Source organism: Perna viridis, chromosome 12, assembly GCF_037379345.1.
Source record: "Perna viridis isolate PV_CMFRI_1.1 ecotype Kerala chromosome 12, ASM3737934v1, whole genome shotgun sequence".
NCBI classification, from domain to species: Eukaryota; Metazoa; Mollusca; class Bivalvia; order Mytilida; family Mytilidae; genus Perna; species Perna viridis.
In genome coordinates this window covers 6,055,605-6,077,209 of record NC_142456.1, presented here as the reverse complement: position 1 = coordinate 6,077,209, position 21,605 = coordinate 6,055,605, and the positions used below count along the sequence as shown (strand labels likewise).

The following is a 21,605-nucleotide window of genomic DNA, read 5'->3' as shown; positions in this document are numbered from 1 at the left end:
CCACCGATGAATCTGGTCGATGCTCAAAGTTTTTTGTGGATTCAGAGTTGTTCATATGCAATGTACTTTGCTACTTTGTATGTATTATTTTGTGTTCTTCGTTGTATGTGTTTGTTTTCCATGCATGTCTGGTCTTTGTCCCTGGATTACAATTTTCTGTTAGGCGGGTATTTCTAGAAAAGCAGAGGACACTTACCCTACCAGTGCACCTGGTCCATACTCCCAGTTTTTAGTGGAGTCCGAGTTGCTCATTTGCTTTTGTTGCTTTGTATGTATGATTTTAGTTACTTTATGTTCTTTGTTGTGTATGTCTGTTTTCCATGTCTGGTCTTTGTCCCTGAATTACATTCTTTTGATCACCGCTATAACCTTGGTTCCCTTGATTATTCTTGATTACTCTTTCCCAGATCTAGAATTTTAAGGTTGATTTATCGTTGATATTTCCATCCAATAGCCACACTATACTGAGAACATCTTTATTTTGTTGTTTTTTTTTTTTCTAGTATGCAAATTAAGAGATGCAACTAAGTGGAATCTACTGAATCATGCAATGCTAAAAACCAAAATTTGTTAAACGGTCGAGCAAAACATACATACATACTAAATCGTATCTGCTATGTCTGTTCTTTAATCTGTTTATCCTCTAAATTAAAACATGGACAATTTCGGTAGTATTCTGTTTCTTCATCTTCTGTAATGCTTTCGTTGCGTCTCTTAAGCTTATTCAGAGCAACATAGTATTTCAGGAAGCTTTCCATTGATCTTCTCCCTTGCTGTAAAGTGCAAAAATAAAATCTGAATTTTAGTCCGAACAATAGTATGTCTGTTTCAAGCTATTCTACCTTTTTGTGCCTTTCTTTAAAGCATCTATAAAATCATTGGATCCTCAATAACTCACTTTAAGATGCTTTTGAATATAAAATAATTACACTACCTTCCTACCCTATGTTTGGTGGCAGTTGGAAACAGGCATTTTTATTTGGCCTTACACAAGATAATGACTATAACGTCAAATTATTGTCTCAGAAAAAAACAAAATATTATGTTAGAACGGACACCATTGGTATTTCTCGAAATATTGGCAGTTTTTAAATTCTGAAAGGGAGAGGGCGTTGACTGCCCTAAGAAAGTGTGGCCGCTCTACTGATTTCCTTTTTTTTTCATATATATTCAAGAACTCCTTTTGACCATATGGTTGCCCTGGTTACCAACACCCCTTTGAATCCATCTGTGCGAAAGGTGAATGAAAAGCAATTTTAGACACAAACACAAAACGTTGCGGTATAATTACCTCTACAACATATGCTCTATCAGCTGGTTCCAACACGAAGTCAGAAGTTCCAACATAACCAGTGTTGATGCCAACTGTGCGGTCTAAATCTCTCTCCTGTATTGAAATGTTCAAATAAATTAAACATTTGTCGGTAAAACTATTTCTTATTAATTACAATGAACACATGTAGTGAGATATGCCAGCAATGATCTTTTTGTAAATAAAAACATACTGTTTTGATAAAGTAAAAACGAACTGCTTTGCTATCATTTCACGTTGCTATCAAGGATAAATGCCATATAATAAGAGTCTACCGAGAAACTACATGTTTATGGTACATTACTGACCCACAAGGCTTAAGCAAAATCTGATATTAAAGCACATGAAAATGGTCAGTATGTAGAAATTTGATGATTCCTATTTTATTGCCGCTTTAACTTCAAATATTTCATAAGACTTATTTTTAGTCTTGATATCGATAATAAGAAGTCTACAAAAAGGAGTATTCCCAGAATAATTTTATCTTACCTCAACAAAAATTCTTTTGGAATTTGTCAGAAGAGCATCTGATAATGCACCAACAAATGAAAATAGATTTGTAATATCCTTTCGCTGATATCCCAAAAATCTCTGCTGTAAAGATACTCCGGTACCTTGTATAAAATTAACCAATTCATGATACTGAATCTGTAAACAAAAATTACGTTCACTTAAAATTAAAAAATGCCCAACATTTAATATTTATAAACATCAAAAACGTTATTTCAACATTAAGTCAATAAAGGTACTTTTAGGGTTATGAATCTCTGTTATATGGTATACGCATACGATGTAGCTGTGTCCTGTTGAATTTTACTGAAATACTTTAAATGTGTGAACATATATTATCGAGCTAAGGAGAGGTAAGCATCCAGAGCAATATCTCCCTGTTCATGTAAAGTCTCTAGCAAGCCTAATTTTTGTACAGCCTTAAATTTTTACTTTATAGTAATGAAATACTTAATCTCCTAAAAAGTCTATATATCTTATGCAAAAACAAGTTGTCACAACAAGGTCTTCCATAATGAGTAAAGTCCCATTACTAAAAGAAATCGAATCACAATGTTGTGTAGTATCAACAACTACACTTCATAACAATAATTTCTATTAAATTTAGAAAGAATCCTATAGACATGTAGAGAAAAACGTGACATGTTAAGGGACATAACTCTCGAAATCCGTGACATGTTAAGGGACATAACTCCCGAAATCCGTGACATGTTAAGGGACATAACTCTCGAAATCCGTGACATGTTTGCATGTATTATATACGACGAGGGCATAACGTTTAGTAGGTTTGAACTGATCTGGAGCTGGCATAACTGCTTATAGTCCTTTGTTTGTGCATTTGTGTAAGGTATAATCAGTTTCTTTATCAATGTTTTAACAATGGACTCAGACCTTTTTGAACTGATTTTAAAGCATGTGATGTTTAATTTTGTATTTTTTCCCCACAGTACCAGTTTTAAAAGGGGAGGGTTGTGATCACGCCAAAGTAGTTTAAACCCCTCCGCATTTTTTGCGAGGAATTTTTGGCCTCTGATGCATGCTTCGTTTTCACTTTTAGTGTATTTGATATTGATGGAGTTTATAGAGGCAATTATTTCGCTGTACATGTGTTTAATGTTGTTATGTGGCCAACTACAGTCTACTTAGTGGTGAGAGGATTTCCTTGTCGTTCACTGAAGACCCATTGGTGGTCTTGAGCTGACGTTTTTCATCCCGGCGTGGTTTGACATATTCACCATATCCATTCTCCTTGAAACTTGTCATGCATTCATTTGAAACAGAATTAAATCAACCTAAGATACTTAAATGCTTACATAAGATTTATGTAAAGTTGTTTACCTAAACGTACCAATGATTTTTAGAGTTTTATCCCTTTAGGTGTAACGGACAGATGTACACTCTCTATTTCTATTTCTATCTCTATTAGTAACTAAATTTTCCACCCATTCGCGGATGGATAGAAACAAAATAAATTCGTTGTGGAACGAGAGAGCTTCTAGGACTCAGTTTCTACGGACTACATACCACTCCATTTTCATCTAAATCCAATGCATCAAAGGCCTTGTCAGCTGTACAGTGCTCGCCAAATAACAAATTGGCATGTGCTGTAGTAAATTCATCCTACAAAAGCAGGTATCCATAAAGCTTATTTAACTGGATAACCATTAGGCCTATCGATAAATGATAGAATCCGTGTCGAATTAGGTTTTTATAGACAATATTTTTAGACCAATAAAGTTACCCAATTTTGTTATCAGAAACTTTCTGCACTCAAGTCTCATCATGAAGACTACGAAAACATTAGGGGTACTATATTACGAATGACGTCCTCTTCTCGACAATTATACTATATACTTTTATTTTAGAATGCTAGTTTCAAACTGCAAGGATAGTACTTATTCGCGATCGCTTGATGTTTACTTTTTGTTTAACATGTATTATAAGGCAATTTCTAATATATAATTATGGACGACCATATGCGCGTATAACACATTCCTTAAATGTAAATTACATAGTGTATTTTACAAAATGCGTAACAAATTCGACAAAATAAAGACATTTTAGATTGGTTGATTGGTTGATTGATTGTTGGGGTTTAACGTCCGAGCAGCATTATTTCAGCTATATTCAGACGATGAACATAAAATGGATGATAAAATTAACATGAAATGATGATGAAATGAAAAATGGGATGGGGCACAAGGATAATAGGGTCGAAGAATTTTGATTGTCACTGGAAATAGGGAGATGTGGGTAGGTTCGGGCAATTTACCCTCCTGTGGCGGAGCGCAAAGGTTCCTACTCCTATCGAATGCCACAGCACGGTTCTTTAACGTGCGAGGAACGTGTCATCTATCCCAACTCGGGGCACCACTATGGTTTGCGGTCAGGTTTTCCGTATTATTGCCTGACGACCCCAGCATGTAAAATGCTAGGGGTACCCCATTCCACCACCTGGGGCACACAACCCAGTTGCTCTGTGGGCAAACAAAGGTAACTATAAATAATGTGTAAAACGAACAGGAAACGCATATAATAGCTGATGCCGATTACATATAAGTAACAGTCTTTATAAAAATCAGACACAAGGGGATTCATGCATGTAAAAAAAAAAAACAACCAATAAAATTATATAGATTGTACATGAAACTAGCGTTTGCAAGAGTTATCGTTCTTGATTTAGTTGTATATGTGGTGGGAGGTTAAAATGTAGTTTTCTTAAAAGCACAGATATAAATACAGAAAGAACTATTGTCACATAGAAATATTGCACATGTAGATCAAAATAGCATCGTCTGATCCATGGGTTTTCTACACCATGAATCGCCTTACCATTTAAGCAGTATCTGAATTTTATGGACTGGTACTTAAATAATCTCAAATACGACTTGACCAAAATACTAAGAGTGGTATGGACGAGTGTTACAGGAATAATTCAAACACAAAATAAACGGAAACGTAGCAACACTGAAATAAAATGATAATGCTATAAAGAAGATACCGGTAGAGTTCGCAGACAGTGCAATAAGATTACTCTTGAAAGATTTGCAAACAAATGAACGGCTTTATCAAGATAGAGATAAAAAGTAAATATTTTTAAGAAAAGAAACAATACTTACATCATTAAAGGCATTCCGAAGCTCTGTTCTATCAATGTTGTCATTGTTGTCTAAATTGTGCTTATTTAGTACCTAGATATGTACGATAATGCTGTTAATGATCCATTATACAAATTTGACTTAAACAAACACTGGCATAAGAAAAAAAGGGTTTTCAGAAAATGAGCGAAATCATTTTTTTTTATTTGGTAATTTAAATCATAACCATACTCATTTGCCAAACAAATTGAATTGCACCTACACCATACAATTTAAAAAATAACAAATTTCCTAATGAGTAAGAAATTGCACAGCAATTTCAGTCGCAATTGTTTTTATAACATTAACCTTCAGAAAAGCATCAACTGCCATTGTTACCCGTCTGTGTTCTCTAGCAGCCTTATCCTGAGCATTTTTCTTTTCTAAATGTATCCTGGAAATTGAAAAGGAGAATACTTCAAACTCTTTGTGCGTGTGGAGGGCAGGCGGGGGTGTTTTCTGAAGGAAATGGGCAACTAATTATACAGTACTTCAATCAGTTGAATAACCGAAACAAAAATCACCAGTTGTGTAAAATCAATATTAATGATTGAGCTGTCTTTTTATTTTTTAATGGACCAGTTTTTTACGTATTGAGTATGTTACTGATTTTATTGGCTCTTTCAGTTTAGTATTGAATAGGTAATTGTATTCATATTTTACCTAACTGCTTGGTTCTGGTATATTTTTTTTAATTTTTTTTTATTTATTTATTTTTTTGTATTTTCTGTTTTTAATATTGTTATACTGTATAAACATTTAAACATTTTATGCCTAGATAAATTTGTATCTGTAATCGAATATATATTTTACTAAACTGGTTGGTACTTGTATTTTTCTACATTATCTCTTTTTAGTATTGTGATACTGTATAAATATTTCATACCTCGCTAACTTTGTATCAGGAAAATCTCTTAACTGGGCACCGATTCTTTTTTCCAGCGTATATCGACATAAATCAGCATCCGAATCTGCAAACTAAATATGTTAAGAATGTTTGATAGTTTAAGTACACACTCCCGTAAGATATTTTCAGGGGTAAATATTTTTGTTGGATCGTTCATGAAAATGCCTATATTGTGTATGATTTGATCGAAGCGATGATTGTGATGGTTGCATTACTTTTTGCGGTTAATTTCGGAAGGGAAATCTAGGGAACAAGAATAGGAACAGAAATCAAAAAGAACATATTCCAGGTATAACGACTAGATAAGGCAAAATATACACGCTAAACCAAGAACACGTACTAATTTTTGCGAGACTGCGAAAAATATCCCGGTAGTGCCGGCCAAATCGATTTTAACACTATATTACGCTAATCATTTTTTTAACAGCGACAATTGATACCCGCAAATATGTTCACTGGACAGAATCCGCGAAAAATTAATACGTTTACAGTACCTAAAATATCACAGACATACAGACAAAAATAAATGATTAATTCGGAGTCCACTATAATCTGGAAGTATGGAGCATATGTAGTGGTAGGTTAAACGTGAACTTACGGGTTTTTATTTTTGAAAAAACAAGTACTGGTCTATAAACAATATAAATATACAGTCACCTTTGTCTGTATCAGACACGCGTTACATTAGAGAATCGGTTACAAACTATTGTTTCTGTTAGCTATACAATATATCAAGTTTATCCTCTATTTTACACTATTTTTTTCTTAATTTCCCGGTACTGTTATGAAACATTCTGATTGGACCAAGTTTGTCTGGTCTGCTTTTTTGTTTGCTTTGTTGTTATTTTCTTCTTTGATTATTGTGTAGACTCTTCTTCTCTTTTCCCAGAATGACTCTTAATACAAATAAAAGAGTAATCAATGGAACCAATGTTCTAGTGGTAATCAAAAGAATGTAATCCAGGGACAAAGACCAGACATAGAAGACAGACACAACAAAGAACATTAAGTAACTAAAATGATACAAACGAAGTAACAAAAGCAAATGAGCAACTCGGACTCCACTAAAAATTTATGAATCCAAAAAATAATTATAAACAAGAACTCTTCAATAATGTTTGAAATTTCGCTAAACGTATCAATTAATTGGACTGAATCGCTTATATTGTAAGAGTGCGTGAGTTAGTGTGTGTTTTCATTTGATTTTTTATGCCTTACATGTAAATGTCTTTTATATTGCTTGTTTAGAAAAAAAAATATAGATCTGTTCCTTTACATATTCAATCTTTATTTTCTATTTACCAAAAGCAGACCAAGCGTCTTGTCTTGATCTGGGTCATATCTAAACCTATATTTTCTATCTAGAAGCTTCGGGATTTGGTCTAATGGTTGTAACCGTTCTAAGAAGCCGTCACCAGGCTTCATTGATAACCACCAACCTAATGAAAAAAGAAAATGAAAACAAGTATATCATTGATCTAGATCTATTCTCCACAAAAATTATAATCTTTTCAAAAAAGGGTTGGACTCCATCTTCCCTCCAGGGCCTAGAATTCACAAACAATTAAAAACTACTATAAGAATCACACGAATGTGTATATTAAACATTTATTAGATTAACTTGAATGATACCTTTTAATTTTAAAATATAAATTTAATAAAAAAAAAAAAAAGAGTGTCGAAACGGCATATACATTGAAGAGTAATTAAGGAAACCAAGGTTATAGCGGTAATCAAAAGAATGTAATTCAGGGACAAAGATCAGACATGGAAAACAGACATACACATAAACATAAAGTAACTAAAATCATATATACAAAATAACAAAAGAAAATAAGCAACTTAGACTCCACTAAAACCGGGAGCATGAACCAGGTGCACCGGCAAGGTAGGTGTGCTCTGCTTTTCTAGAAGCACCCACCGAGTTGCTAATAAAAAGTCACGTTTGTCGTAAAGTTTGGTCAATAGTTTTCTTTTACCATCGATTTCTAAGTGTAGGTCTAGATATGAGGCTGACTTCACAATGTCTATAGTATCCTTTATCTCAAGTTCTTTGGGGTATAGATGCGATGTATCAAATCCCCAAAATCAGAATAGTTTAAAGTTAATACGTCCTCTATATAGCGGAAACTTAGATTAAAGGATCTAGCTAAATGATATTGTTTCTTTCGGATCAGATCAGCTATAAATTCAGCCTCATAAGAGTGAATGACTAGGTCAGCAAATAGAGGTGCACAATTTGTTCCCATGGAATGCCGATCTTTGTTGAAAACGCGTCTACCACACTGGACAAATATGTTGTCGATTAAAAATTCCACCATTTTGTAAACATCTTCTTCTGTATATTTGGAAGATGATTTGGAATTATTTCTTACACAGTATGAGGAATCTCTACCAAGAACTATATATTTGTATCTAGGTGTACCATCTTTTTTGGAAAAACAACGATGTATAATGTTTTTAAGTCGGTACTGAGTAAATGGAATAGAAGTATACAGTGTTGAAAAATCATAATTTTAATGCTATTGTATTCTGATAATAGTCTTGAACTGATTGTCTCCAAAATATCTGTCGAATTTTTGAGGATCCACACTGAATTAATACCACTACAGGGGTAACAAGTGTTGTGGTAGGACAGCAAACCCTCTTTGACAGCTGTGAGTATAAATGTTTTGAAAGAGGTTTGGTGGTACATTTTGCAGATCCAGCTATGTAACTTTGTTTGTATGGATTCTTGTGGAGTTAAGGAATCCAGTACATAGATGGTAAATCACAGTCATCGTCCTTGGTAGAGAGACCAAAAGAGGATAGTATAGATTTATGGTTTTCCACAATTTCTTCTTTGGAGTTGGTAGCAGTATAGGTCCTATCACTGCTATTATTTTCTACGTATACCTCTGATAATAAACATTGGATGTAAAACGTTTTGCAGACAACAATGTTGTTTTGGGCTTTGTCTGCTGGTACGACAATATATTTGTCATGTATAGTAGACAATGTTTTTGTATATGAGGGTCCTTGACAAGTGATGTAGCATTGGCACTCACTGACCTACTTAAAAATTTCATTCGTTTCAAAATTAAGGACCTCACGGCCTTTAACCACTTTGACAGAGAATCAATGTCTTCTTGTTCTCGTTTTATCCATTTTCTTGCGTAGTCCTCCACGGCATTCATAAGAACATTAAAGTTATAATTATTCCAATTTATGGAGGTACTTTGGACCTTTAGAAAGGATATTACGCAGAGATTCGTTTTCGATGATGGACAAATCTCCGTAACGATGTGACAGGAAGGACCATATTTGAATGGAGAGATTTTGCAAGGTGGTTTAGCCTTGAAGTCCTCAATCTCAAGGTTCTGCAATAGTCTTTTGTAATTGAAAATTTTGGATGCAGTGGGTGAAGTATAGTAATATGAAATATTCGGTATTGATTTGCCTTTGAAATATGGGGGAATTTGTTGGTAAAGTTTTTGTGACGGAGGATGTTAGCCAAAGTCATTGCATCCATGCCTTTGTTGACAAACGGTAGTGGAAGAAATGATCGTTTTTCTTCATCTTGACTTTTCACACAAACTGGTTTAAAGAGTCTGTGGAAACCAATACCTAAAATGATGACAACAAGTGTGTATAATGATGAGGTAGGGTCAGAAACAGGAGTGTCAAGATTTGTTTTGTAAATGGAGTGTAGTATAGTGAGAGGTATCGAATAGTTTGGTTCTAATGTGATGAAGTCCAAAAGGTTTTTGTATGAAAGGAAGGAGACCATCTATTGAGACATCATGTAAGTTAGGTGACGTATAGTGGCGATGGCCATGACTCCTTTCCCGTATAAATGTATTTAAATTTTGGAGATTAAAAACTCAAATAATTAGGACATAATTGAAATCAAAATAACAACACTTGTATGGGGCAAAGTTTACATCTTATGATGAATGGGGGGAAATGGGAATGCGAATTTTGAATATGGATAAATGGGAGAGCGATTTTAAGCAGTCCTTGTTTTATATACATAAAATCGAGTTAAGTTTAATTACAAACCATGCATGTTTGAATGTTGAAGAATTTAACCTTATAAAACATTGTATGGTAACAATACTATTAAAATTACAATGGGAATATATCTATAGGGAATGAGGGTGGATGGAATATGGAAGTTTATACCACCAATAAACGTATCAGATGCATTATATTTGAAAATCGGTAAAACGGCAATATATTATGATATATCAGAGTGTAAATCTATTTTGATAAGTACTTTTAAAATCGCATAAACGAACTATTTTCGCTTTATTAAGAATATTTACGATGGAATGAAAAGTAAAATAGCCTTTTATTACAGAAATTTCATATTAAAATATGTGAAACTGTCTTAACCGTCTTTATTAAATCTCTTCCTTCCATGAAACTTCCTAACAATTTTAAGCTAGCAATTTGTTTGGGGGTTCGTTGGACACGATCACTGTTTAGATAATAGAAATTACGCTTAATACTAAATTTTAATTTTCCAATTTTAACAGGAACAAATATAGTTTTAATAACGTGTAGATCCCAAAGAAGACACCCTAATTGTGAGTTGAAAAGAAATATCAAGAAGAATTTCTTAAATTTATTAAGATTGTATTCGTTTTTTCGACCGCATCATTTATAAATTGTTCGTAGAAAATTACTGGATGGCAAGGACAAGCAAGATATTATCAGGAACTTACTAGTTTAAAATCATTGACAAGATTACCAACGTTAAGCGTATTTGATAAAGTACAATTTAGTATATACTTCCTTCGACCATTGCAAAATCACATTTTGCTTATTTGAGTGTATCCCAGTGGAATGTTTATTATTATGAGCCCATATTCCCTGTGAATAATGGACATTCTAAATAAGATCTTAAATATTTACTATTATTATTGAATATTCCCTGTGAAGATTCCAAATAATGGACATTCTAAATAAGATCCTAAATATTTACTATTATTGAGTCACAGTGAGCGAGTTATTTGAACAAAAGGTTCGAGCAGGCAGATGCGAATGTTGTTCATCGCTCGTTTCACTGACTTGCCAATATGCATCTAATCTTCAAATCCCCAATTTCAACTATATTTCTGTGACTCTCGCCAATTTATTTGTTTATGAGCTTTCAAGGCCTTTATTTAAACATTGCTGATTCAATCACTTTTCCAGGATTCAATGGCCTGTACTTTGTTCATGTACATTAGATTTCAAACTAATCTCAAAGCTGAATCTGTAAACATTTCCCTACTTTTACAATTACAATATCTTTATAAGTACTCACCATCATAACAATGGATAGGGTAATTGCACAGTACGCCTCCGTCTACATAAGTATTTGTTTCTCCATTCTTCGTGTAATTTGTGGCCTTGAACATACCTACATGTAATATATAATTTGATACCTTACATGTATACGTATTGCCAATCTATTTAGAAATTAAGGAAATATATGTGAATAGTAGAATATTACAAATTGGTTTCCTCTCATATGTAAGATATGGGCACTACAACCATGATAGGTTTGTTTATGGAGAGAAAGGAACAACGGGTAACAAGTGGGGGGATCGGATAACATCCGAGGAGGATGCTTACCCTACCGGTGCACCTGGTCCATGCTCCCAGTTTTTAGTGGAGTCCGAGTTGCTCATTTATTTTTGTTACTTTGTATGTATGATTTTAGTTACTTTATGTTCTTTGTTGTGTGTGTCTGTTTTCCATGTCTGGTCTTTGTCCCTGGATTACATTCTTTTGATTACCGCTATAACCTTGGTTCCCTTGATTACTCTTACTCATCCAAATAGTTAATTATAGTAATTTTATTACAGGTACTATCCACGTACAATTTTGTTTCGCCCATCGAGGGGTAATTTACCACGATTGATTGTATACATGCGTGGTCCTGTATTGGGAACTTATAATAGAAGTATATTACAGGTTCACATAGTTCCTCTCATATTTAAAATATGGTCAAGAATATCCAACGAGGTCTGTAAAGGGTTAAATGATACGGGCATATTCTTTTGTATTACAACTATCGAAGATAGGTAACGCAGATGATGGAGACATATAAAAGAAAATATTTGCATTTAACAACCATATTTGATTACATAGACTTTACCTGGCACTGACATAGACATTCTAACAGCTAGTCTAATTGGCATATTTGGTGTTGTTTTCACATGACAATATTCCTCTATCATATGATTGAGGTTGGTTACTACAATACACAACTCTCTTCCCGTACTTTTGTATAACTGAAAGATTGATAAATTGAATGTTTGATTTGATTGATTGGTGTTTTACTCCCAAGGAGCAAGGTTGCGGATTTATCTGGGCAGTGACCATGAAATGATAATGAAATGAAAAATGGGATGGGACAAAAGTATGATAACAGGGCTGATGACTGCTACAAAAAATAGGGACTGGTGAGTAGCTAGGATCGGACAATTAAGTCTCCTGTAGCGAATCTGAGGCTCCTACTTCTGTCATAAACGTACGAGGAATTTGGCTTTCTTTTTTTCACACAGTGCACCACTATGGTTTGCGGTCAGGTTGTCCGTATCATGGCCTGGCGACCCAGCATGTAGGATGCCAGTGATACCCCATGCAGCTGGGGCACACAATCAAGTTGCTTAGTGAGCAGATAGCTCTGTCCCCGGCCACAGTTCTAGGCGATTTTTATTCGTCTTTTACGACAAGATTACCGCTGCTGCGTTTCTATTCTTTTGACACTCGCATCTGCACGGAGCAAACTTAAAAACAAGGAAACAAAATACTGAGACATAATAATAGATCAATTTATCGTATTGCCTAGATATTATGTCAAAGAAGGCAGTTTTAACCGTCTCATTTTATTGCACAAATATGCACACACACACACCTAGTTTGATATAACCTATATAAGGAGGGAGACCTAAAGTAAGGGACACAACTCTTACAAATCATTGGACCGTTTTTATTTAGCATTCAGCATTTCTCATAAATCTCATATAAGGATGAAAGTAACTTGGATTGATTCCGTTCTATATCAAATGAAAGCCTGGTAGGCTTTAGTGAAATTGAATATGATACAAGCACATCACTGATTTCAAGAGTTATGTCCTTTACCCTACCCTACGTTTACCTTCTTACATAACCAAAATTTTCATAAAAACTGTTACATGTACGTACATGTAAGTTAAAACTTCATTTATTTACTATTTTATTAATTCAATTTTCCTTTCAAATGTACATACTAATGTACACAACCAGATGAAGTTCTGAAACATGCTGCTATAGCCGATAGCAAACTGCCTGCATGCAGGAGATGTCTCTTATTAGAAGATTGTCGCTAATTATATATATGTAAATCTTGCAACAACGGTACAGAACGTATGCAACAGATAGCACCGCTTTTGTAAAAACTTTGATAAGTGAAACAAAACACTTTTTCTAGCGTTAGGTGAGGCTAATATGATAATTACAAATCCAAGTGCTGGAAATAAAATTAAAGTAATACCTTTAATTGTTCTTCGAAACTATTGACCAAACTAAACGACAAACGCGAAGACTTTTCATTCCGTATTGTCAACTTTCTTTTCGTCTGTGTTAACATCCCTTCAGCACCTGCGCATTGAGTTTTCATATCACAACCCATACGTTATGCAAGAGCTTGTCGTAACTACACAGACTTTTTTTCCGTGCTACACTTCTTACAATTAGGCATTTTGGTTATGTTGCTACAGGATTGAAGTTATCACTTTTTTATTGTCGTTATAATGAACTCGTGGATCGAGTACCCATCTGAATTGTTCAATGTGTCCAAGTTTTCCTTTGCTCTTATAACTACCCAAAACTTGACATTTTATGAACAACTTGGCGTGAAAACCTATACCTCGAGATGAAAAGGGTTTTCATTGATTTTCATTAATTTTTATGTAGTATCGTAGTCTATAGTATGGATAACATTATTGTAGCTAGCCATCTACACTCCTTCCAATGTATTGTTACTTGTATAATATGAATTATATAATATGTAAATCATTCGTTTGTGTTCTATGCATTGTATAGTTTCAGCTACATACATTTTTGTTACATAGTTACATACCAAGATTCTAGCGGAAATCCAGGGGCAAAGACCAGACATGGAAAACAGGTTAACACAACAATGAACATAAAGTAACTACAATAATACGTACAAAGTAACAAAAGTAAATGAGCAACTTGGACTCCACTAAAACTGGGAATATTGACCATGTGCACCGTGTTTAAATGTTGAAAAACACATTGGTTGAATAGGGGAAGCAATTGTTGATGAAGTAATTCCGGCAGAAGCACTGCGATGTAGGAAACAGTCTATTTCTCTGTAAGAGGGTGTGGTAGTCAACTAGACAAGGTGGACCGAAAAATCCGAGTTCTGATAACTAAATGGATAAATTGAATGGCGGTCGTGGGAAAATCTAACGGACAACTGATAATCTGCCTGGATACCCAATACCACACATGTGAAAATTCTATATCGTTCAGGAAATAGGAAGAAGATAATATAGAAAGCTGGAAAGATGAGAGACGGAACAAGTCATCATGCTTAAGCCATATATCAAAAATCAAATCATTCCAACTGGTGCTAAGAAATCTGGGACTGAAAACTTCACAATACAGCACAATGTAAAATTCTAAGGCGCTCGGTAAAAAGGAAGTAGACGACCTAGAAAACTGGAAAGATGTAACAAAATACAAGTAATTATGCTTAAACCACATACAAAAAATTTAATTATTCCTCCTAATTGGTGCTGAAAAATCTCCGACGATAAAGTTCCCAATATAGCATATGTAAAATTTCTAAATCGGCCAGAAAACAGGAAATAGTTGACCAGAAAGCTACAAAGAGGAGACAGGATACAAGTCATCATGCTTCAGATATATACCAAAATCACAAATCATTCCTTGGATGCTGAGAAATCTGTGATGGAAATTCTCCCAATTTCCCCAGTCGCTCGGAAAACATAAAATGACCTTGAATGTAATCAAAGGATAACTGATAGACAACACAATAACCAAAACCCATACAAAGAAACCAAATGAGATATATGTTCAATTTGATTGGTTTGATTAGATTCATTACTTTTTCAACAAACGATTAAATCATTTTTGCTTTTTTATCATACATGTGAATGTGTGAAAGACTGGAGGTTGTTTCTAGAAACTTCCTATTTGCAAGAATTTCAGATGAACCTGTACTTAAACTCTGGATTGCATTCTTTTGATTTCCGCTATAACCTTGGTTCCCTTGATTACTCTTTTATCTCGAACGCCGATCGAACAGAATCTTCAAGTTTTCAGAAAAGCATTTAACTGTGACTTTACGTTCAACTTGTGTATATGTTTACCTCTAAAAATGTTATGTCTGGGTTTTTTTGTGACTTTACAGCAAGAGCATTACCAAACCACTGGTAAATTCTGTTGCCTGGATTCCAACCATAACCAGTCCATAAGTTGGGTAAAAGACTAAAGATTCCAAATGATGCATCTGAAAAAAAACATACTTATTATTTCATATATGTAATGAAGGTATCTTAAATAATACCTTAATAATCAGTGAAACCTGTCTAAACCGAATCCTTAGAAACCTGGAATCTGTCTACACCAGACATGGCCGGTTTTATTACGTTCGTGTTGGTTTAAATGTAACTATTTTTAACCTTAGTGAATTGAACACCTGTATAAACCAAACAAATATACGGTTCTAATGAGGCTCGGAATAGACAGGTTTCAATGTACACGTATGTTGGGAAATACGATCCGCAATTAATGAAGATGAAAAATGTTGCATAGACACATCTGTTAAGACGTTGTTTTTTTTTTTGTTTGGTTTTTTTTTTTTTTGTAGCAAAAAACGCAGTTTGAAATCGTATGGGATTGTTAATCAAAGACTGAAGCCTTCAAAGTCACTGATTGTCAAATATTCTATGCCACTGATTTTGGCTTGCTTTCTACATCCAGGCGAATTCAATGCTGTGCTAATCTCTCAATCAATCAGTGCTTTTCCTGGCGTAGATATATATGGGCTTGGTTCAGAATTTTTCCAAAAAATACAAATTTTAGTGAGCTGAAACTGAAGGATTTTAGGTCGGTTAATATAAACTCGTGTTCTTTTCCATTTCACATCTTCTGACATATCGTATATTTGTACATTATTAGCAATATAAGTATATTTGACATTTTAGTTGTTTTAAAAGCTTATGTCGGTGTTAAACGATCATTAGAAATTGTATTGTAATGACTACTTTTTGAACTTTGAACTTTGTTGTGTAACGCTACAGATGCGCAATTTAAAATCGGGTGACTTCGTAGCCGGGATGACCCGAATGTTTTGAAATAAAAAAACAACTCGGAAACTAGGTGTTTCTCAGCTATAGTACAAAAAATTCAATACTAACCGAAACATAAACTTAAACTTCTCGCTCTCTTACAAGTAGAAAAAAACACACGTAGAAAACATGTACATACATGGTATTTAAGAGGCACATTTTGATATCGTATGAAGCTAAAATTGATGGTTCCGATCCGCAGGTGGTGTAGTAATATATAATTGTGCAAATCAAATACGAATGTACAGTAGGACGAAGTCGCTAGCAATATTAGCAACTTAAAAGATTGAAACATGAGAAAAGTAGAATCACCAAAGATAAAACGTTCATAATAAATTCATTAAACAAAACTGTATCCCAGACAATCGAGATTTAAATCGTTAAATTGTCTTTGCTGGACGCTGTAGTGTATTTTCGTCAAATTGACAATATAAAAATAAAATGGTTACCCTTAAATAAGGTTGGTAAGTCCAGACTAAGCGCCTTTTCTATTTCATCCGAATTGTATCCAACAGCTAAAAGAGCCGCCATCATGGCACCAGAGCTTGTGCCACCAAACCTTTTGAATTGAGAAAAAATTTGGAAGTCTTCTAACAACTGAAAACCAAGAACAAGCCTGTTAGAATGATCATTTATCAATATTGTTATAAGATGGTAAATATAACAGACACACAAAAATGGTCATTGAGAACTGATTATCGATTTCAAAATAAATACACCACTTGCATGGGGTAAACTTAGTTCTCATTTTATGTCAATATGAGGGACAGGGGATGGGAAGATGGGGAATGGGGATAGTGTTTGGGGATGGAGATTTTGAAAAATGAGAATAGGGAAATCAGTTTTTAATGAAAAACATATTTAGTTCTATTAGAAATAACAGGTCCATGCTCCCAGTTGCTCATTTGCTGTTGTTACTTTATATGTATGATTATAGTTACTTAATGTTCTTTGTTGTGTATGTCTCTTTTCCATGTCTGGTCTTTGTCCCTGGATTACATTCTTTTGATTACTGCTATAACTTTGGTTCATATGATTACTCCTTCTATATTGAAGAATTCAAAATAAAAAAAATCAAACATTTTGATGATGTAAATATTTAATTTAAAAAATGGAATGGAATATATGGGGGAATGAGGATTTTACAACTGGAAATGGTGGATGCGGGATTTTACATAGCGTAAATAGGATGTCTATACCATTCAAGAGCTGTTTATAGTCCAGAAGGTTAAAACTTCCTAACAAAGACTGCAAACTTTAGGTTCAACTGTCTCGAATATAGAAATATGATAATCATCCACTCGTTAAATAATTACCATAAATATCTGTACAAATGAACGTTTATATTATTTATAAAAATATAATTAGTTTAATGTATATCATAGAGCGATTGCTTTCCAGATATTGAGAATCCAATAGATGCGCAATTACAAGACAGGGACATTTTCGAAATGGGTCTCGATAAGGCGTTTTGGATTTCATTGCATAATATGTTTAGAAGGTAATTATTATCAGATATTTCACAAAAAATAACCATTTTCAGGCGTCAGAATTTACAACAACATTCAAATATGACTGAGATTTCCCAATCTTGCGTGAGGAGAACTGGCTTTTGATTTTTCTTCGCTGTGAGTTTTCCGATTCAATGATTTTAATGAATGACATAGCTACGAAAGCCCAATACTACCAAAAGAACATTTATTTCATCTTGCTATAACAACTTATTTTATTTAGTTAGCAAGTAAAAAGTTAGATTACCTTATGTACTAACGAGAATCCGTAGAGAACAGAAGACGCGTTGCCTAGCCAGGCGTCAATTTCACAGAAAGTCGTAAGTGTAAAGTTGATCGTATGTAATAACGTCACAACTACAAATAGCATTGTGACGTCATAATTTGCGATCAATTTCACAATTACGACTTTTTGTGAAATTGACACCAGGTTCCTTTATCAGTTTATTTCCTGCATGGGTTCATTCCAAGAAAAACTAAATAATGGAAGGACCACTAGAACTGAATATTTCGGAGCGAGAATTTCGGATTTTACATGAATATTACTATCACTGACGTCATGGAAGGAGTTGTTATTATTAAAGGAACTCAAACTAATTTACATAACTACCTTAATAGCACCACAGTAAGCTAAACCTTTATTTCCCCCTCCTTCAAATACTATATTTTCGAATGGATAGTCATACTTCCTGGGGTTTATTTTCATTGCTAATACTTCTGTCTCACTCAGAATAGATGGAAGATTCTTTAAAACTCTTTTCGGATTCTTTCCTAAAATGCATTAAACACATTCGTCAACAATACTTATACTTAATTAATATACCTTTTGTCCACACTTTAGGGTAGAGAGTGAAATATCCTTCCGCAAGGCAGGGCTTCGGGTAGAACAAAATAATTTCTCCATTCAATAGTGTTGATATTGAGCACCACAAAGACTGCATTGCAGTAAAGACAATTAAACGGGTCTATAATGTCGACAAAATTATGTAAATGCTAAATAAGAACTATATGTGTGCATTACTAAGTCATCTGCATTTAACCATTTTTAATGTACATCCATTGTGAAAGGGTGCCAAAGAAAAGAAACAAACATGTACATATGTATAATGAGTTGACTTTGTCTCTTTATTTGATGATAACTTTAATATAAACGCAACAAAATCAAATAATAGTGTTTCCCTGCTTATAAACATCAGTAGTTGATCAGTAGTAGATTTAATGCGGTTGAGAAAGATATTACCGAGAAAGATAAGTTGAACCTCCACCCCCCCCCCCTCCAAACTATCATTTACAAATTTACAAAAGCATTTGTGTTTTTTACCTTTCAATGGACAATCTAATTCATCATGTCTTTTTTCGTCTTCTAACAATTTCTTAAGATAATTTTCCCGAGCTTTTTCTATATTGGTCTTGGCATCGTTACATTTGACTTCATGGTGTTTTGAACTGTTTTGGCTGCTGAAGTAATTTCCCATCTCGTTCATGTACTCTGTTCAGATCCAACACCTTAGATAAAAAGTTGTAATGAAATATATGCTCTTTTCAAAATGATACGAGGATTATTATGAAGGAAATTTTATTTTACAATGGACAAGGGTTTCAAATTACGTCTCCACTAATCTGACCAATTATTTTCGATTTCTTTCCCGTCCTATATATCCCGCGTCTTGACCCACATCACCCATCGCATCGGTCCACCAGCTTGTTTTACATGTATTTGTGAGTTATCATCATAAGATTTCCCGCATAATATACCATTTGAAGTGATTTTTTGGCATATTGGAAAACAAACAGTTTAGCCATCGCTTATTGTCCGATTCAAAAGGTCATTGCTTAGTTCCGTGGAGTTCCCTTACATAATTTGTAGTTAATTACATGGTTGAATTGTTGCTGGTTTAAATCATGTATTTCGGCATGCTAAATTGCAGAGACGGTAACAGGCTACACCGCGGAAAAAGAGTTCACGTACTTTTTAAAAGTTGGATACTCAAAGGAAATAGCCAATGTAAGTCTATGCAAAATAAAATTCAGGAACAATTAGGATCAACTTTAATCCCCCTTGTATATAAAGAAAGCTCATTGACCTCATTTTCTAGATCAATTTTAATTAAGATGTCTCTACCAAAAGAAAAATTCGTATAAGGCAAACGGCAAAAGTGTCAACACCAGATTTAAGCGTCAGTCCCTGTAAGAATTAGGCAGTATGTGAAACATGGTATGAAAAAACCATCATTTTGATAGTGTAATTTGAATACTTGCACCATCAGAATCGAAGAAAACAGACAAGATTTTCCATATCATGCTGGACCATTGAGTTACAATTTGATTGAAATGCACTGAAAATGAACATTTCAAGGACAGATAATTCTGTCAAAAACCTCATTTTTCTAACATTCTATTGAAAGAATTTCTAGGCAAAGCCAGTGATGCAGAAAAAAATAATGGTATTTTCAAAAAGAAAAAGTATCCTTGAGTGATATAACATTGTCAGATCGGTGGGGTTTTGACATGCATGTTTCTAATTTTTCCCATTTTGCCTGATTCCTACAAACACTTACACTTAACAACTAAAAAGCAGACTACATAATGATGGATATGAACCAGCACGCTGAGGTAACTTCATATTGTTTTGCATTTAGACAGAATAATCATTGTGCTATTTATATTCTCAGTTAATTTTTGTGTTTTTTTTTTTATTCTCTGAAATTGTTTTATTTTTACTCAGCTGAACTTATTCTAAAATATTCAATATCGATAATAATAGTTTATAATGTAAATATGCAATTTTATACATATTGTTTTGATGTGTCAACATTATCAATAATTAATAAACATGTATTTACAGGGCAAAATCATAATCAAATCAATTTCTGGTTGTCCATTTGAAATTTATTCTACATACATGTACCTATCCCTTGTACCTTTTTCTATCTCTAATTATACATCTTTGTTACTCAAAAAAAATGGTGCACCTAGATGTAGTTCTTGGTAGAATTTCCTCATACTTTGTAAAACAATAATTCCAAATCATCTTCTAAATAAATAGAAGATGTTTTCAAAACGCTGGAATTTTTAACATATTTGTTCTGTGTGGTGGACACGTTTTTCAAACGGTCTACATTCTAATGGGAACAAATTGTGCTCCTCTACTTGCTGACCTATTCCTTCACTCTTATGAGGCTGACTTTGTAGCTGCTCTGATCCGAAAGAAAGAGTATCTTTTGGCTAGATCCTTTAATCTCAGTTATATAGATGACGTATTATCTTTAAACAATCCTAATTTCGGGGATTTGATACATCGCATCTACCCCAAAGAACTTGAGATAAATGATACTACAGACGCTGCCTCATATCTTGACCTACACTTAGAAATCGATGGTAAGGGAAAACTATAGACCAAACTTTACGACAAACGTGATGACCTTTCATTCAGAATTGTTAACTTTCCTTTCATATATGGCAACATCCCATCAGCGTCTGCGTATGGAGTTTTCATAACACAACTCATACGTTATGATAGAGCTTGCCGAAACTGCGCAGACTTTTTGTATCGCGATAGAACTCTTACAGTTAGGCTTCCGGAACAGGGTTCTGTTGCTACAAGATTGAGGTCATCACTAAAGAAATTTTATGGACGTCATCATGAACTCGTGGATCGTTATGGTATACCCATCTGCGCCGTGAAAACTGATTTGTTAAACATCTCATAGTTTTTCTTTCCTCTTTCGACTACCCCGGACTAAATTTTTATGAGCAACTCGCTGGGTCTTTCTAGAAGAATAGAGGACGCTTACCCTACCAGTGCACTTGGTACATGCTCCTAGTTTTTAGCGGAGTCAGATTTGCTCATTTGCTTCTGTTACTTTG

At 34.1% G+C, this 21,605-nt stretch overlaps 1 protein-coding gene across 1 annotated transcript in view; it reads right to left on the bottom strand.

Moving 5' to 3' along the window:
* LOC148600980 (uncharacterized) overlaps window positions 1-21,605 on the bottom strand; it is a 28,570-nt gene that overhangs the window by 4,514 nt on the left and 2,451 nt on the right. The window contains exons 2-15 of the mRNA XM_088556148.1: window positions 19,060-19,244; window positions 18,349-18,509; window positions 16,677-16,824; window positions 15,247-15,386; window positions 11,997-12,132; window positions 11,160-11,255; window positions 7,169-7,305; window positions 5,846-5,937; window positions 5,269-5,353; window positions 4,942-5,013; window positions 3,347-3,442; window positions 1,802-1,960; window positions 1,292-1,387; window positions 598-773 (exon numbers count right to left, since the gene is read on the bottom strand). Coding sequence (XP_088412274.1) covers window positions 615-773; window positions 1,292-1,387; window positions 1,802-1,960; window positions 3,347-3,442; window positions 4,942-5,013; window positions 5,269-5,353; window positions 5,846-5,937; window positions 7,169-7,305; window positions 11,160-11,255; window positions 11,997-12,132; window positions 15,247-15,386; window positions 16,677-16,824; window positions 18,349-18,509; window positions 19,060-19,222 — 1,740 coding nt within the window. The 5' untranslated portion in view covers window positions 19,223-19,244 and the 3' untranslated portion in view covers window positions 598-614. The remainder of the gene's footprint in view (window positions 1-597; window positions 774-1,291; window positions 1,388-1,801; window positions 1,961-3,346; window positions 3,443-4,941; window positions 5,014-5,268; window positions 5,354-5,845; window positions 5,938-7,168; window positions 7,306-11,159; window positions 11,256-11,996; window positions 12,133-15,246; window positions 15,387-16,676; window positions 16,825-18,348; window positions 18,510-19,059; window positions 19,245-21,605) is intronic.